This window comes from Camelus bactrianus, chromosome 6 (assembly GCF_048773025.1).
Source record: "Camelus bactrianus isolate YW-2024 breed Bactrian camel chromosome 6, ASM4877302v1, whole genome shotgun sequence".
In the NCBI taxonomy this organism is placed as follows: domain Eukaryota; kingdom Metazoa; phylum Chordata; class Mammalia; order Artiodactyla; family Camelidae; genus Camelus; species Camelus bactrianus.
In genome coordinates this window covers 53788928-53809494 of record NC_133544.1, presented here as the reverse complement: position 1 = coordinate 53809494, position 20567 = coordinate 53788928, and the positions used below count along the sequence as shown (strand labels likewise).

Here is a 20567-nt window from a genome sequence, read left to right as displayed (position 1 = left end):
CAGGACATGGGCTTTGTGACATTTCTAAAAACCAAAAAAGATTACACAACTCAGAAAAGCTATGGCTCTATAATTTCATTTTTTAATCAAAATACTTTAAAAATATCCTTCCTATACAGCCATCCCCATGTGTCAGCTTCCCTAATAGGTTTATGTTAACTGAATACAAAAGAAATGTGAAATAAATTTAACCAGGAGGGATGATCCAATCTAATTTTGATACATTAATGTCATATGCTGTACATGTTACAATAGCAGCCAGATCTAATACTAAGCTCCAGGCTATACTGAGATTTCCAAATGGCAGATTGTTCTAAGTGATAGCTAGTATAATTGAAGTAATAAACGATAGTAAAAGCTGAGCACACTGTCAGGAAGAATTTAAGTATTTACTTTTTAAAATTAAATGAGTTAGGTTAGGAAAGACAAGACAACTGAAATAATGCAGGTCTCAATTTACAGAAAATTCCTTTTATTTATCTGCTACATTAACCCTTGAACTCTTGCCAAAGCTATCTGTAATTTCTAGTGCCCACTTATCTAAAGAAATGAGAGAAAAGGGCAACTGTAGTTTTATTTTATAAAGAAAGCTTGTCTTCAAATATCTACCACAGAGTATTAAAAGTCTGATATGGAAGTTTAATGGAAAAGAATACTATATTTTTACCAAGATGTTGTAATGAAGATACTTGTGGCATAGAATCATGCATATAACAGTCATTTAAAACATGTTCAATCATTTTTAGGAAAGCTTCAAGAACATCCCTTATCATTTATATCCAAATGCTAAAAAAGTAACTATTTTATGCTGTTATGGTGAGGCATGTTTTTATATCTTTAAAACCTGCTATATAATAATGAAACACAAATTGAGAAATTGCTAATAAAGTATCTTAGAACTTTTGAAAGACTACTGAAAATATGAATTTTCAGTGGTTAATAGTTAACAGAAATTTCAGAAGTGTGTTTGACATTTGATAAATACTTTATATAGTATTTTGTTTATCTATTCCTTATCTCTTATAGACTTAAAAGATTGTGTCCTATTGTATACTCAGCAGGTTTTTCTAGATTCTAAAAACACTCAAAGGAGTTCCTACCTACATGTTTTTGTACCCAGATGCCAATCACTTCTAAAATAAGAGTGTAAAGACTTCTGTACATGGGCAGGTCTATTCAAATGACTGGCAACCAAACTACTGTTCCAAATTCACTTCAACTGCTACTGAAGTCATTTTGGTATTCAAGTTATATACAATGAGCTGTAGATTATCATTATCAATTTATGAAGATAAAGCAGTTAAATGAAATTCAACATGTATAAAATTGAAGTCCTCGATACACTATAGAATATTAGCACTGGAAGAGACTTTAAAGCTCTAATTTCCCACACAATACAGGAACTCCCACTGTAATATCCCTGGCAAGTAATCCTGCCTCTGCTTGAAATTTCTAGAGCTGGGAAGCTTAAAATTCACAAATCAGCCCATTCATTTTAAAAGAGCTACAATCATCAGAATCTTCTTTATACTAAGCTAAAATCTGTCTTCCTGAAGCTAGTTCTTCTACAATAAAACTTAGCAAGTAAACCCAATGTATATTTCATATATTATTTTTTCAGGTGTTTGAAGATTGGTCTAATATATATCTCAACTTTTCTATTCCAGGTTAAAAGTGTTCCCCTTATAGTTTACAAACCTATTCATTATCCTGGATTATTACCTCAGTTTATTAATGCTTCCACTAAATTGTAGTGTCTGGAATAGAATACAATATCAATAGATGCTCTAATACAACCAGCCCATAGTGGAACTACTTCCTTTGTTCTGTTCAACTATTTTCTGCATTTTTACAACACTGGCTTAAATGGAAGTTGTAGTCAATTCAAACCCTGAAAACTTTTGCTTATGAAGTTCTTTTAAGCAGACAGAATTGACTGCTAGAATTAGAGAGGACTTCTATGTATTCTTATTAAACTTTATCATAGCAGGTTCAGATTACCTTTAAGTCTATCAAGGTCTTTTGTTAGCATGATTCTGCTATTCAATACTCTGGCTCTCTCTTTTCCAGATTTGGGTTATCCTTAAATTCAAATTCTAGCATCTTTATTCAGATTTTGGGTCACAATGTCAAATGGGACAGGTTCAGGTAAGAGCCTTAGAGAAAGTCATTACAGATGTCCTTCCTGGTTAAATAAATATCCAACATTTATTAAGTGCTTACTATTCTAAGTGCTTTGTAATAATTTATTTAATTTCACAACAATGCTATAAGGTAAATATAATTATTATTGACCTTATTTTTACAGGTGAGGAATTGAACCTTAAAGAGATAAAGTAACTTGCCTAAGGTCATGTAACTAGTAAGTGGCAAAGCAGGCTAGTTTTAAACTACCTCCCTATACTGCCTCTCATTAAATAATTAATTTATATCTCTAGATATAATTATACAACCAGTCACGAACATACTTACTGAACTATTATTAAGACCACATTTCTTCAACTTGTCCACAAAAAATGACTTAGTTAAATGCTTTATATTATCTATGGCGTTCCCTGATCTAGTAATCCTATTAAAACAAATTAAGTTACTTTGATGTGATTTGTTATGGTGAACTCATGGTGGCTCCTAGTGATCACTACTTCATTACCTAAGTGCTCACAAACCATCTGTTTAATAATCCCATTTTGCCAGGCACTGACATGGAGTTCATGAATGTTAGTAGTTTTTGTAGTTGGTGGCCTGTTCCGTGTCCTTTTGTGAAAATCAGATGTTTGCCTATCTTATGGCAGTGTTCTTGTTTTCCATTATCATAAGTGGAGATTTTAGATTTCTCCAGTGAAAAATCATTCATTTGGAGCTGGAGACAAGAATTCATATAATGTAACTATATCCTCTGTTTCACAAAATCAGCTTATCCCCTACATCTTCATTTCTGTTAAAAGCACCTAATAACTAGTTATAACAACTCAAGGTCAAAATCTGAAAGTCTTCAATTTTTGTTTTCCTTATGGTATCTCTAACAAGCTCTTCAATTAAAATAAAAGTTACTATACTCCTTTTTTTGTACTTTCCTTCCTATTTCCTCTACTGTTGCTCTAGGTCAGATGCTAGTCATCCTACACACCTGGACTAGTTCCTGGGTTCTAAAAAGCCCTTCTCCCCCTCCTCTTTCTCTTTCTTATCGGCCATCTTTCAAACATTAGCAAATATTGAGAACTGACTAAATGCACTGTGCTAGCTATTGAAGATACAGCAGTGAGGAAAAACAGACATATTTTCTGCTCTCCACAAAGCTTGAAGTCCAGTGGAGGAGACAGAGTAAACAACCAAGCAATAAATGAATAATTAATGGTTAATGCTCTAAATATACTTCTCTGAATGCAAATAACAAAGACAACTGATCTATAATGGCACTTGGAAGAATGTAGAGAAGTTTAATTAGGTTAGGAAGTTACTTCAGGAGATAGTGGTATACATGTAGAAACTGAAACTGTGTAATTCTCACTACCCAAGCCCTCATTCTTTCCCCACATTTTCCAGACACTCATATGTAGCAAAATATATATAGTCCCCAATCATGTAAAAAAAACATATTTTCATAATTTACTGTCTGGATCATTCATTTTTAGTAATTAGGAAAAGCTTCTTGAAGCAATGGGCACAGCATTTTAGTATACAATACCTTAGCAGAGTGGGCATTCAATAAATATGCTATTAAAAATATAATATCACAGTATTTATTTGGCAAGTTTTTTCTATCAATACATAGAGCACAGCATAAAAACAGAATTACCTGCAATTATGGCTTAATTTAAATATGCCATTTTGATGGTGAAGTGCTATAAAAATATAAAGTAGGGTAATGTGATAGTGTTACTGGGTAGAGAGAACTTTTTTAGCCATAATGGTCTGGAAAGATCTCTCTAGGAACTGTCACGTGTGTTTAAGAAATAGAACAATGAGGATGAGAAAGCCTAATGATGTGATTAAAGAGCATTTCAAATGGAAAAAATAGTAAGTGTACAGCCCCTGCGATGGGAATGAGCCTTGATATGCTGGCAGGTTAGAATGACAGCCAGTGAGGCCAGATTGTGGTAAATAAAAAGGAAAGTGACAGGAGATGAGATCAGAGAGGTAGGCAGGCAAGTGGTCAAATCTTGTAGGGCACTGAAGGCCATAATGAAGAATCAGAATTTTATTCTACATGCAATGAGAAGCCGCTGCTATACTATCCAAATTAAACCATTCACAGTGGTGAGATAATTTTACTCTGAACCATTTATATTTCCTGGTTTTTTAATCTTCTGTTCTTGTCATCAGGAGTATATTTATAGGAACTGGGGTTAAGAGTAGACTCTATGATATTAAAATAGAATTATTTTATGTATGTGGCTATATTTGGGACTAAAACCATAAGTATAATTCCATAGCATTTATTAACTATTACATTAACTACACTTTTACTAAAACAATTAAAAAAATTTACTGTTCCTTAAATTTGTTTTTAATTCATTTTCCAGACTTTATTTAGCATGTGGTTCTTTGGAAAGTGAAGTATATTTTAATTGCATTTCTAGATAAAATAAAGAAAAACAGATCTAAAGTTAAAATTCGACAAGTAGTTCTATAAAGCTCATTTATTTGTGAAACTATCGTGATCAAATTTCAAAACAGCAAACAAACTGCTGTCCATTACACTAACAGTATTTCAGAGAGAACTGACTTAAATGAAGTGCTTCTTTCCCCTCTTAGGGGGGTCCAGGAAATGAAAGATAGGCTAGAGAGTCCAACTAAGTAGGTTACAATTATCTCAACCTGATCTTCATCAAACTCCTAAAAAGATGATTCAGCTACCTATGAAGCAGAGAGTATCAGCAAGTGGCTAGAACAAGGAGACAGAGGAAATGAGACAAGCTCCTGTGAACACTTTACACCAATGCTTGCAGCACTTTTGATTTTTAGGGGTGAATAAACTCAGTTAAGTGGAAATTATTTTTAACCATTTTCCGTCAGTCTTCCTCAGGTAGAGATAATTTATAGAACAGATGGCTTCGACTGGGTTTACATCAGGATTTCTGATAAGGCAATATAATACTTCTAGAGAGACTACTTTGTTAGACTGAATGTTTGGTTAATTTGTTAAAAACATATAGTCTGTGTGGTAAAAATTCTATTGCTATCATCTTGAGCCTTGAAAAAGCTTCTCTTCATAAGAAATAAAATGTTTCATTTAAAAAGGTTCAAGAATATTTACCTCATTCTGAGAAAATAAAATGCTTAAAAATAATTTACGAAATCACCATGTGATATTTTTAACAAAAAGTGAAAACTAAAATTAGTTTCTATAAAATAGGTATAAATGATTTTCTCCTATCAAGTTTAAAACAAAGAACAAGAGTCATAAATAATTCTGCTTTGCCAGAGGCACAGCTATTTCTTTATACTGACTGTCGACTATCTAATTTAATTAGAGGTATTAAACTCCATGCTGAGGTCAACAAGCCTTACTTCCTTCAATATTACACTTCAACCGGTGCTCATTAATGTGTCTACTGAATGGATTAACACACCTAAAGATATATGTACAAAGGAAAGGGGGACAACCTAATGACAGCCAATTGTTCATTTGCAATAGGACACATGTTCTAGGCCTCAACTTATTACCACTAATGTGGAATTTATTAAATTCAGGAGAAAAAATACCAATACAGAAAGTGATTTTTTTATTAAGGAGAACTCAAACTGGTGTGTATGATTAACTTTAAACATTTAACCTTTTATTAAAAAGAAACTGATATTATAATAGAGCTAAACTATAAGCTGTTTCTGTTTCTTAGAAAAATCTTACATATTAGGACTCTGAAGAACAGATTAGGGGCAAGGGTCATAGAGAACAGGGAAAAGGAAAACTCAGTATACAGAGAAATAAATGTTAACTTTTTTCATTTCTATGAAAAGGTTTAGAATAATTTATATTGAATTATGAGACTAGGTAAGTTTTTCCTTTTTATTGAATTAAGTGAAATGTTGCTTCACTTTATTCTCAACTTTGATATCGTAGATTCTACTAAACAAACTTAAATTACTACTTGAGAAGATAAGAGAACTATACCTTCCAAAATGATACCACATTATTATTTACTGTTTACAGTTTTGATAGGTTGTATTTTTATATGGTAGGTACTATACATGTGAAGAAAGTGACATTTTGAAATTTTCTCACTACAACAAACGAATAAATCCTTTAACTTGCTTTATTTAAGTGAAAAAGCCTACCTGGCCAGGGTAATTTTCTTCAATAAAACAAGTATAATTTTGTTAACTACTAAAATAGTACACATGCTTGCATTATTAATTATTTTAAAATTATAAACATATGCTTTCATTTTTTAAAGTTATAATACTTCTGGCATCTCAATACTAAACAGCTGGAATATCATGCCACATAATTGCCTACATTCTTTCTTGAATAATTTGAAAAATAATACTAAATAATTGCAAAGTAATTGGGAAAAAAATACTAATACTATTCCACTTGGTAAACTGCCAAATAATTTTATATTTAGAATTAATTAGCTTGGGGAAAAAAAACCCAATTTTTTTCCACATTGTTATGTCAGCAAAATGGTGGACTAGGGAAGCTCCAAGCTCTTGTTTCTCCACAGCAACACTGGAAAGACATGATCTTAAATGTAGAAAACCTTGATTCCACAACAAAACATATCAGCCAATACACAAATTCATCAAAGTTGCAAAATACAAAATTAACACACAAAAATCAGCTGCATTTCTAATAATGAACAATTGAAAAAGGAATTTACAAAAATAATTCCATTTACAATTATATCAAAAAGAATAAAATACTTAGTGATAAATTTAACTAAGGAGAAGAAAGATATGTATACCAAAAAGTACAAAATATCACTAAAAGAAATGAAAGACTACATGAGTAAATGAAAAGATATCCTATGTTCATGGGCTGTAAGGCTTAATATATTAAAATGACAATATTACCCAAAGGGATCCAAAGGTTCAGTGCAATCTATCAAAATCCCAACAAAGATTTTGCAGAAATAGAAAAACCTATCCTAAAATTCATTTGGATTCTAGAGATCTTGAATAGGAAAAACAATCTTGAAAAAGAAAAACAAAGTTGTAGGACTCACATTACTTGAATTCAAAACTTACTACAAAGCTACAGTAATTAAACTAATTAATTAAAGCAAAAAGATAGATATTCAGATCAACGGAACAGAATAGAGAACCCAGAATATAGCCTTACATAGATGACCAATTGAGTTTTGACAAGAGTGCCAAGATCACTCAATGAAGAAATGTGTAGTCTTTTAAACAAAGTGGTGGTGGGACAAATGGACAGCCACATGCAAAAAAATAGAGCCAAACTTTTATCTCATACTGTACACAAAAATTAACTAAAATTAACTAAAAAATGGATCCAAAACCTAAATATAAAAGCTATAACTATAAAACTCTTAGAATAAAGTATATGGGAAAACATTCACAACATTAGATTTGGCAGTGATTTCTTGAACTGATACCAGAAGCATAAACAACAAAAGAAACATGGATAAACTGGACTCCATCAAAATTAAAACCTGTACATCAAAAGACATTATCAACCTGCAAAATGGGAGAAAATATTTGCCAGTCTTAACATCTGTATACTAACATCTAGAACATATAAAGAACTCCAACCATGCAACTAGAAAATTACAAACAAGTTAATTAAAAAATGGGTAAAAGACCTGAATAGACATTTCTCCAAAGAAGATACACAAATGGCCAGTGGCCAATAAGCACAAGAAAAGATGCACATAATTAGGCATTAGGGAAATGCAAGCCACAACGAAATAAAACTGTACCTATTAGGATAGCCAAAAAAATTTTTTTTAATGGAAATTAATAAGTGTTGACAAGGATGTGGAAAAATTGGAACTCCTGTGCATTGCATTGGTGGGAATGTCAAATAGTATAGTCACTGTGGAAAACAGTTTGACAGTTCCTCAGGAAGCTGAACATATAATTTTCATATTACCCAGCAATTCCACTCATAGGTCTATACCTAAAAGAACTGCAGATAGGGATTCAAATAAATACTGGCATGAAAATGTTCACTGCAGCATTATTCACAGTAGCTAAAAAGTAGAAACAACTCAGTGTCTATCAATAGATAAATGGATAAACAAAATATATTTATATATTATGGAATATTATTCAGCCATAAAAATAATGAAATTCTGACATGCTTTAATATCAATGAAGCTTGAAAACATTATATTAAGTGAAATAAGACAGACACAAAAGCACAAATACTGTATGATTCCAACTTACACGAAGTATCTGGAACTGGAAAACTCAAAGAGAAAGAAAGTAAGTTAGAGGCTACCAGGGGGTGTGTTGGGGTGGGTAATGAAGAGTTATTATTAAAGGATACAGAGTTTCTGTTTGGGAGGATAAAGTTCTGAGAGTTCCAGTTTTCAGCCTGGCATGTAAGGAGACTAGAAGCTGCCACTCTGTCCTAACAAGTAAAAAGCTAAACAAATTAAAAATCAACTACAGTACTTTTCATAGATCAGAGAAGAGAGGTAATAGGGAAAACTGCTGCCCCCAAATCGGATAGACAGGCAAATATGAAGTATAACAACTTAAAAGGAGCAGAAACTTCTGCAGGATCCAGTGCCATAGTAGGAAAACCTGAACCGTAATTCAGCGTGCACAAGTGTGAGAGAATGATGAAGCATCAGAACTAAAGTCAGATATGACAAGGACGTGGGAATTGTAACTATGAATAATATGCTAAGGGCACTAATGGAAAAAGCAGACAATATCTAAGAACAGATGGATAATTTAAGCAGAGAGATGGACATTCTCAGAAAGAATAAAAAAGAAATGCTAGAGATAAAAAGAAAATATTTTATTTATGGAAGAGGAGCAAAAATAAGAATTACACTGACTTTCTCTCAGAAATCATGCAAGCAAGAAGAGAGATGAGTAAAATATTTAAGGTGCTGAGAGAAAAACCACTCATCTAGAATTCTATACCGTGTGAAGCTATCCTTCAAAAGAGAATAAAGACATGTCAGACAAACAAAAATGAGGGAATTTGTTGCCAGTAGACCTGCCTTAATGAGAAATTCAGAGAGAAGGAAAATGATATAGGTTAGAAATTTAGATCTACATATAGAAAGGAAGAGTTTTAGAGAATCAATAACTGAAGGCAAAATCAAAACTTTTTTTTCTTAGGGGGAGGGTATAGCTCAGTGGTAAAGTCTGTGCCTAGCAGGTACAAGGTCCTGGGTTCAATCCCCAGTATCTCCATTAAAAATAAACATACAGAAACCTAAACCTAATTACCACCCCCACCCCGCAAAAAAAAAAACAACAAAAAAAATCACTTATTTTTCTTATTCTAACACTTAACAGTTTGTCCAAAATAATAAACAGCAATAATGTATTTGATTATATATGTTTATGTATATATGATTAGGTATGAATAAAATGAATGATGGTAACCATATAGGGAAGAATTAGGCATATTCTGTTATTATAAGGTACTTGCAGTGAACCACTGAAGTGCTATTTGAAATAGGACTTAGATTAGTTGTAAACATATAGCACAAACTCTAGGGCAGGGACTGAAAAAATGTAAGGACAACAATATAAATGATATGCTAAGAAAGGAGAGAAAATGGTATCATGTAAAGTGCTCAGTTATAACCACAAATCGTAGAAAAAATGTAAAATACAAAAATAGAAACAACAAGAGTAACAAATAGAAAACAGTAACAAATCCAGGAAATATTAATCTAACTATGTCAATGATCACTTTAAATGGCAATGGTCTAAATACACAGAGACTGTCCGAGTGGATTAAAAAACAAGCCTCAACTAAATGCTGTCTACAAGAAACCCATTTTAAATATAAGGACACATACAGATTAAAAGTAAAGGGATGGAGAAAAATATACCATGATACCACCAATAAAAGAAAGCAGGAGTAGTCATACTAATTTAAGATAGAGCAGACTTCAGAGCAAGCAAAGTTATCCTGGATATGGAGGGGTATAATCTAATGATAAAGAGATCAATAGTCCAAGAAGACATAACCAATCTTTAAGGTGTATGTGCCTAACAACAGAGTAGCAAAACATTTGAGGCAAAAACTGATAAAACTGCAAGGAAAAATAGAAGAATCCACTATTATAGTTGGAGACTTCAATACCCCTCTCGGAAAAGGAGAGATCCAACAGGCAGAAAACTGGTAAGGATGTAGCTGAACTCAACAGTTCCATCAATCAATTGGATATAACTGACATTTACAGACTATTCATCCAACAGCAGCAGATTACACATTCTTCCCAGACTCACACGGAACATTCACCATACAGACTACATTTGGGCCATAAAACACACCTTAACAAATTAAAAAAAAATAGAAATCACATGATGTCTGCTCTCAGACCACAATGGAATTAAATTCGAAATTAGTAACAGGAAGATAGCTGGAAAAGCCCAAAATTCTTGGAAATTAAACAATATACTTCTAAATAACGCATGGGTCAAAGAATTCTCAAGAGAAAATAAAAAGTATTTTGAACTACATGAAAATGAAAAACGAGTGCTTGTGATGGTTGTACAACACTGTAAATGTACTTTATGACAATGAACTGTATATTTAAAAATGGTTAAAATGTGGGAGTTTGAGATTTACAGATACTAAGTACTATATATAAACTAGATAAACAAGTTTCCACTGTATAGCCCAGAGAAGTATATTCAATATCTTGTAGTAACCTATAGTGAAAAACAGTATGAAAAGGAATTTATGTATTTGTACGTATAACTGAAACATTATGCTGTACACCAGAAAATGACACACTGTAAACTGACTATACTTCAATTAAAAAAAATGGTTTAAATGGTAAATTTTGTTATATATATTTTTATCACAATGAAAAAATTTCTAAACTTATAGATGAAACAAATATCTGTAAGTTTAATCTTAAATTTAAAGTTTAATCCATCAAAATTTTCTAGTAAGTTCAGTACTTAAAAATTTTACCATTTAAAGGTAAAATTTTAATTAAAACTCAACCATATAACAATTTTAAGTGGTATTATCATCTCCAAAATTAATTTTGTTATGACAATGGATTTTTAACCATTCATTTCAGATTCTCCTCAAATAATTAAGGACAAACTTTTGTGACTGTTGTGAAGGAAAGAAGAAATCTTACTTATTTGACATTTTTACAAAGGTTGCAGGAATAAAATTTCAATCATCTTATAATCATCAGGTTTAATATAGTGAAGTAAAAATAGCCTCATAATTTTCTTAAAAAAGAAAAGCATTTCAACAAAAAATGATGTATTTTGTTCTGCTCTTATGTTTGCAATCGAAGATACTATTAATTTTAGACTGCTCTGGGGCTTAAAAGTTGTAGCTATGGAGTCATGAAAATGAGGATCACTGCCAAGTTCTTAATGATTAAAATTATTTATCTTTTTGTACTAAACTCCTAATTGTCCCTAATTTGGGTATGGCTTATTTTCATACAGATTTAAAATGAAGTGATGGAAGAAAGTGCCTAATGGAAGTTTTAATGAAGCTTTACTCCAATCCAGCTCTTCACCATCTTCTTGTCAGTATTCATGTCTCATTCTGTACTTTCAAAAACTATATACCAATTCTATAGCAAACCTGTTACTGAATATACTTTCCTACATTTATTAGCTCCACCTTTGCTACTCATTCCAATCCTACAGCATCTATATATTAATCTTACTAACCATTACTCATTTAATAGGCAATTTCCAACAGTATTCTAAAATGTAAACAAAAGGAAGCAAGGATATTAAATCAATCTTACAAAATATTTGAGAGGAATTCTGAAGTTCCTTTTCTAAAGAGTGTAAGAAACACTATTTTCTTTTCATAGCTTATTAATGAAGTGTAAAGAGCTTTAATATCTGGCAACATGAGAACAGACTATCCAATAAAATGACTTATGATGTTATTGCGTTGGTTACATTCAGCAGTAGTTCTGAATAAACTGAGGAGAAGGAAGAAGAGGAGGAGACAATAAAGAAACATGGGACAAGGTTTTACTTTAAAAAAATTTTTCTCCCTAAAAAAACCAAACATGAATTGAACACACGCAACTTTACTTTGAGGTATGTCTGTGGTCGCTAGAATGATTTTTGAATGCTTGTGCCAGCTGTAGCAAAACAGTGGTGTAGGTTTTAAAAGATGTGGGCCATCAAAACCATTCCACTATATCTCTCATAAATTCTAAGGCAGTAAAATCTATTTTAATTAATTAAGGTTTATTTTATCTGCTATATTAGTTTTAGTTAAAATTTATGATAAAAGGTTACATTTTAAGTGCTTTGTAGTAATTTACATTTTAACTTATTCCCTCTCCCTCAATCCATATAAAAATTGTATCTATCCACGTGTGTAGAGACTTGAAATATAATTTCATCAATGAGAACATATATAGAAGTCTTTCAATTTTTCAAATGCCCATTTTCTTGAAGGCAAATTCATTGTTAAGACTATCACCTTCAATCGTACCATGAAGGAAAACAGACTTTACTATTTCTGAAGACACTACTGGGTGAAAGTAGAGTACTCAGAATAGTTCTTCATCAATTAATTAGATCACTTACATATTTCATATATTATTAGGATTTAAACTCTTCTTCTCAACACTTACTTTTTTAGTCAAAGAGTCATCAGAATCAGAAGGCATTCTTGTTGATACATGAAATATTACTTCAACAGTAGAGGTAGCAAAGTATGGTGTGGTCAATCCAGTGCTTTTATTTTTTTGTAGTCCTCCCATGAAACCGCAATGGTTTGTAAGATTTACCTAGAAACAATGAAAAGACATATAATATTAATTAACTAAACAAACTCAAAAACTCACTACTGAAAAAGACTCAAATTTCTCTCTTTGCAAAATCATGGGGAAGAAAGTCTTTCGCATGTTATCAACTAATGCTTGATCCAGTATTATTAGTTAGAGCTGTTCTATTAATATTGGTAGTTTTTCTTAAGTATTTGATCCTTAATTAGTAGAAATTAATTAGGAAAGAAATCAACCACTGTGCACTATGCATCATTTATTAGGCTACTAGGTGTTAAATTGTAAAGGCTGTCGGTGGAGTATCAAGGCCAGAAAATAAAAATCAAGTGGCCAAAATCAAGACTGGAACTGACCTGCAGAAAAAGTTAAAACAGTAATGTCACTCTGATATAATGACTAATTAGGTGTGTCACATTTACTCATCAAAACCGGCTTTCTAATTATTAGTACCTATCATAGCCCAGAACAAAAATACAGAAATGCAAAACTTAATTATATTTCAAATGCATGAAAAAACCACAAGTTAATCTGTGCAAAGATTTTTAATTATCTTTTTTCCTGATTATAAACATAATACATGCTAATATCAGGTTGTTGCATTAGATGATATCCCCTGGACTTGTTTGATGCACAGAAGCCAGCAACTTGTGCTCACTGTAGAAAATTAAAGAAGTATTATAAAGAAAAAACAAAATTTAAACATTGCTTGTATCTCTCCATTTAGAGAAACGACTTATGCATATACTTGTAAAAAATAAACTATAAATATATGATAAAGTAGAGAATTACAAAAACAAATTTCTGCATTATGTGAAGTGAACATGTCTCAACTATCAAAGCCATTACTAATGGCTGAACATATGAATAACAAGTTAGTTTTTATGCCATTATTACAAGATTGCCTCAATCACTTATATTTTAAATTTCTTGACTCAGTAATACATTCATGTAATTAAAAGTTCAAAAGATACATCCGAATTTTTCCTTCCATGTCTCTCATCTCTAGCTACTCAGTTCTCCTTCAAAAAAGCAATTTAAGTATGCCTTCAAAAAAGCAATTTAAGTATGCTTTCAAAAATGTTCTTGATATACAATTAAATCTTCAGTGTATGTATGTATACAAACATGCACACACACAGCACAGATACACAATGCGCTGGACCTTGCTTTTTTGCATTTAAAATACCTTGAAAAATACTCCTTATTAGTAAGTAAAGAGCCTCCTAATTTTTGGATTTTCATGGCTTCACAGAAGTCCATTTTCTTGATGTACAGTAATTTAACTAGCGCCCTACTTGAAGGATATTTAGGCTTTCCCAATCTTTTGCTATTATAGTCAATGCTGTAGTGAACAGCAATGAACACATACGCTGCATTTGTGAAGGTAGATCTGCAGGACAAAGTCAAAAGTAGTACTGCAGGTCAAAGGGCACGTGTACTTCTCCTAATTTTGAAACCCACTACCAAACTGCACTCTACAGACAGTTTCAACAGGGCATGAGAGTGCCTATTTCCCACAGACCCTTTCAAATATATCATTAAACTTTATGCCCTTTGCTAATCTGATAGGTAAAAAAATGGTATCTTACTGGAGATTTTTTGTTCTGTTTTGTTTTAGTGAGAAAGTTATTTATCTTCAAGTCAGTTCTCTGATTATATAAAGGAGAGTTTCAGTTCATAGTGTTCCTTTACTGTAAACACTTCCGTAACACTCATAATAAAAAAATAAAATTTTTTATCCGGAATAATTGTAGATTTACATGAAGTTTTAAGAAATAATAAAAATAAATCCTACGTACCCTTTACCCAGATTCCCCCAATGTAAAGCTGTTTTACAACCAGGATATTGACACTGATATGACTAAGAGAGAGAATCACAAGGATCTCCCATGTGGCCCTGTTATATGAGGCACAGCCACTTCCCTCCTACCCTACCTCCTAAACCAGGCAATCACTAACCTGTTCTTCACTACTGAAACTGTCAGTTTAAGAATGTTACATAGGTGGAATTATATGGAATGTAACTTTTCCACGTGTTAGGAGATTTTCCCATTATCTTTCTGTTAATGATTTCAACTTTGATACTAGTGTAGTTAGAGAAAAGACTGTGTGATTTCAATGCTTTTAAACTTGCTGAAATTTGTTTTATGGCCCAATATATGGTCTATCTTGGTATTATTTCCATGGGCACTTAAAAAGGATATGTATTATGATATCATTGGGTAGGGTATTTTATAAGTGTCAATTAGATCCTGTTGGTTGATGGTGGTGTTGAATCCTTCTTTACACTTGCTGGTTTTCTTTCTGCTTCTTCTCTTAGTTGTTGAGTCAATTTTTGTACATAGTATGAGGTAAAAGTCCAAAGCCATTCTTTTGAATGCAGTTATCCAGTTATTCCAGCACCATTTGCTGAAAAGACTTTCTCCATGGGATGGTCTTGGAACCCACATTGAAAATCAGTTATGGGGTTTACTTCTAGAATCTCAAATCTATTTTATTGATCGATATGTCTATCCTTAGTGCAAGTAACACACTGTTCGATCAGAGGTATTTTGTACTAAGTTATGAAACCAGGAAGTGTGTGAATTCTCCTAATTTATTCTTTTTCAAACGTCCCTTGCTTTTTACTAACACTGTTCTAGGTTTTTATTGTTTGCTTTTTTTAAAAAGGAAATCTATAATGTTTCTTAATACTTTCCAAAGCAATTTGACATACATAATCTCAAATGAACTTCATATTTTATCTGTTGGGTAAAAAAGTATACTACCTTTGACAAATAAGTAAACAGGCCAAGAGAGCTCAAGTAACTCAGTTTATGAAATAGCAGGTTAGATCAGCCATAAAAATATATATTGAATGCTAAAGGTTTATGTATTGGATTATACTGTGCAGGGACTGCGATTGAAAAAGAAAACCTAGTAAGATGAAGGAGCCTGCCTTCTAGGAGCTTACAGTCTTCTGCAGTGGTCTTCGACAATTTTGCTCATGCACTCTAAAAGAATATTGAGAAACTGTATATTAAATTGACAACTATAAAGAAAATCCTCATCTTAAGTTTAAGCTGTTGCAAAAGATATAATTTCCAGTACACTGTATATTTATGTACTTTAAATATATCTTCATCAAAATCTTAGAGCATAGATTTGGCTGATATAACATATATAAAATGTTTGTTATTAACTTAATGACAAATCAGCCACATCAAATCACTTTCTGTTATATGTCTGACTCTTCATTTTTCAATTTAAATAAACTTACTAATACAAATCACTATGACACATAGCTCACTTCTGAGTTATAATTCTAAGATAGACAGCTTTGGTTCAGGAACTTTGGTATGAGTTGGTTGCCAGCATGGCACAGAGTGCAGCACCTTTCAATATCTCATTCTTTGCTGTCAGAGACACTCTTTCTCTCAGGAACATGCCCTCTTGAATGAACTGTCTCTTTTTTCGGTGCCAAACCTTCTAGAGCCATGTAGGATGCAGGTGAGTGAGTGGTATGCCTTTCTTTTACAAAGATGAAGAACAGAAAAGAAGAGGCAAGAGACTGCAGAAGGGTTCTCAGGTATTAATTTTAGTAAAGCTGAGGATCTGGGAACTTATCTCCTCAAAACTGTCCATGCTGATGTGCTTTCCGCCCTCCCAACCCCCAGGAATCCCTGGGATAGCCTTAAGCATATTCTTATCGTTGTTTGAAGACCACTAGTCTAGTGGCCACAGCTGTGAGGAAAATCCAGATCTTCTAAGCCTATGTGTTTAGTACTCTGACAATATATCCTGTGATAAAATAGTTAAAAACTCATTAAGTCCCAAATGCTGCTGCCTTTGTAGATGAGAGACAAGGCAAAAACAAATAACAAACCCACTGTCAGGTTGTTGAGTTTCCTAAAATAACACTTCTAAAACAGGTCAGAAAGAAAAAGAGAAACCATTGCTTCCAAATAGAAATAAAATGATATTTGCTATAATTTAAAACAATACCTCCCAACCAAGACCAGCTACAAAATCTTCATATGCTTGACTTCCTCCTGTATTGGTGAGAATGGAATGTTTGTCTTCTTGTCCTTCAGCAACATAAAATACTGCAATCTTGTGTGTCTCTCGGCTATAAAACAAAAGATTTCACAATTCATTTAATCCTTAATTTATCCACTCATTCATCCAATAATTAAGTTCTTAACATGTGGTAATAAAAAAGATGAAAATGAATTAATTCTTAGTCTACAGAGGGAGATAACTACAAGTAAAAAATTATAAAAGTATAAAATTGCCTTTGGAACAGAAGAAATGCATGATTACTTCTGACTGAGAAACAGAAACTTAAAAGAGAAGGTAATATTAAGTTGGGTGAAGGTAAGTAAGATATACCAGATGAAGAAGTGACAGTATCAAGAAAGACACATAGGTATAAATGGACAAAGCATCTGAAAAGCTGCCTGTTGTGCAATGTGGTTGAACCTCAGAGTTAAAGGGATTGTGTTTTAGAAATAAAACTAAGTAGGAGTATAGAGATGAGTGAGAAATAATCCATTTCTTCAAATTATTTGTAAGAAATGTATACACAAATATTATAAACCTGCATGGAGTAACTGACAAGTTCTTAGACTTCTTAGTTCTCCCTAAAATTAAAAATGTTCACAAAAGCAAATTTCTTGTATGAAATCTGGCTTTCCAAGCTAACTAGGGCACAGTACATTTGGCCTAGGTTGATTTAATAAAGCACGGGCCCATAAGTTTTATGACAAGAACTCATGTTTTCACTGTCATATTACTTTCCCTACTATACTATGTAGGAATTAAGAAACAAACTACATGCAGCAACAAGAAGCAAATAAGAATTTAAGTTATTTTAAAAGTTTAGTCAGACAACCAGATTCTCCTACACATCTTGAGGAAGTTGTCTATCATGATTGTGGGCTTCAATATCAGCAACTTAAAATCAGGAGCAAAGATGTTTTAGCTGCTTTTCACTACTGGCAATATTTCCCTTTAGGTTGTGAACACTTAGGCAGAATTTTGGTGTATTCAACGTATCATTAGGATGATCTCATGTAAGCAGAAAAATGTAATTTAGTGCGTGTGTGGTGGTGGTGGGGACTTCCAGAATTATCAAGTATCTGGGTGAACTCTCTCCCAAGCAAAATAACAATGTAACTGGTGAAAATGATTTTTAAAAAATTACCTAAAGTCTCTGGATATTGTTCAAAGGGCATACAGTAAATGGGAGAAACAGTCATTAAAGAAAATCTACAAAATCTGATAAGAACAGAGCCTGACATTTGAGGCACCATCTACTCCCTTACCTCATCCCTTCACCTCCACATTACAGAAGCTTTACTCTGAGATTCTACCCAGGCCAAAACAGGGGTTCCCTCTCCCTTCCAGTTCCCAGTCTGAGAATATGGTTTCACCTTGGGAGAAGCAGGCTGTGTTTCTCATCCTTCCTACTCCCATCTCCCCAATGGTTGCAGAAGCTCTCTTCCAAGCAGGTGTGGCTGACAGAACCAGGTCTCTCTTATCTCATCCAGCTCTCTCTCTTACAGAGCTCTAGGTGCAAAATATTGGTGTGTCCCAATCTTCCCCACTGTAGTTTACCAGTAGGATGGAGGTTTCACACCAGGAGGGCAAGCTAAAAGACAGGAATTGTCAATCCCTTCCCAAGTGCACACTAGTATAGTTAGAGCGTTAATCCAGGAAAAGTTTTGGTCCTGACCCCAGCTCAGGTATAGTGGCAGCAGGGTTCTGCCCTGGGTGAAAAGCAGGTCATAAATGTAAAGAATTCAGTAGCAGCTCTGCCTGAGGGGAACAAAACTCCAAGAACTCCAGGCTTAAGGGTGTTGTCAAAAACAAAGGAGATCTTGGTGGAAAGCAATTAAGAGAAGTCAGCAGCTACAAGACCAGCGAAACAGCAGAGCAGTCAGGTTTCAGTGGAGAGAACCAGGAGCGACAACCAAGATGAGCCCTCCTGGGAACACAGTCAATTCAAGGGCTCAGAAAGCCTGTGCACACGCACTATGTTGCAACCACACAGGGGCAATTAGAGTAAGATGTAGGACAGACACGAAAGCATTCTCCAAGTCACACAGTCCTATCAACACAAGGTGAAGGCTCACTGGTGGTGAACAATACTTTACTTGAGCTCAGGGTCAATCCTAGGAAGCCAAGACTTAAAAACAGCACCCAGTCATGCCTGGTAGTCTGGAAGTCAGTGCATGCCTAAGGCTGTACCTTCTCTGGAGCAATCAGAGTGAACCTCCAACCTACTAGTCTCTGGATGCACATGGGGCCAAAAACAAACACTATGAATGGGACAGCAGCCTGCACGCCACACACACACCCACAGTTAATAATGGGCATTTCCACATGGCTGCTGGGCAGGACCAGTGGGACAGGGCTCAATATTGGAAGAAAAGCTGTAGTATTTAGCGGGGGAATTTGCCACCTATAGCCTGTCCAGTCCATGCATGGGTGGGCCACAGTGGTCTTATAGACATGAAGGCTTTGCACCTCTTTCAAGGGAAAAAAGAGAGTCCATATGCCATTCTGGAGTATAGAAGTTTTTTAGAGTAGTGAAAATACTTTGTATGACATTATAACACCACCAATGTACTTTTGATTCAAAGACATATAAATAAAGTTGAAAGTAAATGGGAAAAGGTGCCATACAAATTAGCTATGCTAATATCAGACCTTAAAATTAAAATGTTATAAAAGATATATTTCCTAATGTTAAAAGGTCCCTCTAATAGGAAGATATGAAAATTAAAAACATATATGTACCCAACAACAGAGATTCAAAATACATGAAGCAAAAAGAGACAGAAATGAAGGCAGAAATAGACATTTCTATAATCATAGCTGGAGACTTCAATACCTCACTTTCAATAATAGACAGAACTAAGAGAACATCAACAAGGAAATAGAAGACTTAAACAACAGTATAAACCAACTACACCTAACAGATACCTACAGAACACTCCACCCAATAGTAGTAGAAAACACATTCTGCTCTAGCATACATGGAACATTTTTCAGGATAAACCATATGGTAAGCCACAGAACAAGCCTCAGTAAATTTGGAAATAACTGAAATCATGCAAAGTATATTTTTTAACCATATGTAATAAAATTTGAAATCAATAAAAAAAATTACAGATATGTGGATATAAAACATTGTACTGCTAAATAACCAATGGGTTAAAGACTAAATCTCAAGGGAAACTAGAAAAAAATGTTGAATGAAAGTGAAGATACAAATACAACAAAACTGATGGCATGCAGGTAAAGCAGTAATCATTGGTAAGTTAATGGATGTAAATGCCTTGTATGAAAAAAAAGGGAAAAAAATCTCACATCAAAAACTAAAACTTCTACCTAACAGAAAAAGAAGAGCAACTAAACTGAAAGCAAGCAGGAGGAAAACAGAGACAAGTGAAAGTAAATGAAATAGAAAAGAAAAACAACACAAAATAAAAATTTTGAGGTATTAATCAAAACTGACAAACTATAGCTAGACTGAGCAAGAAAAAAAGACTCAAATTACTAAAATCAGGAATGAAAAAAGAAACATCACTACGTACCTTACAGAAACAAAAAGGATTATAAGGGAATACTAGCAACAACTGGACACCAACAAATTTGATACATTAAACAAATTCCTAAAAAGAT

The 20567-nt window shown here is 33.3% G+C and overlaps 1 protein-coding gene across 9 annotated transcripts in view; it reads right to left on the bottom strand.

Annotated features, from left to right (window-relative positions):
• Positions 1-20567, bottom strand: part of RALGAPA1 (Ral GTPase activating protein catalytic subunit alpha 1) — a 204395-nt gene that overhangs the window by 33219 nt on the left and 150609 nt on the right. For all 9 annotated transcript variants that reach the window (XM_074365642.1, XM_074365640.1, XM_074365641.1 and 6 more), the window contains 2 exons: positions 16881-17004; positions 12744-12899 (listed from right to left, as the gene is read on the bottom strand). In XM_074365642.1, coding sequence (XP_074221743.1) covers positions 12744-12899; positions 16881-17004 — 280 coding nt within the window. The remainder of the gene's footprint in view (positions 1-12743; positions 12900-16880; positions 17005-20567) is intronic.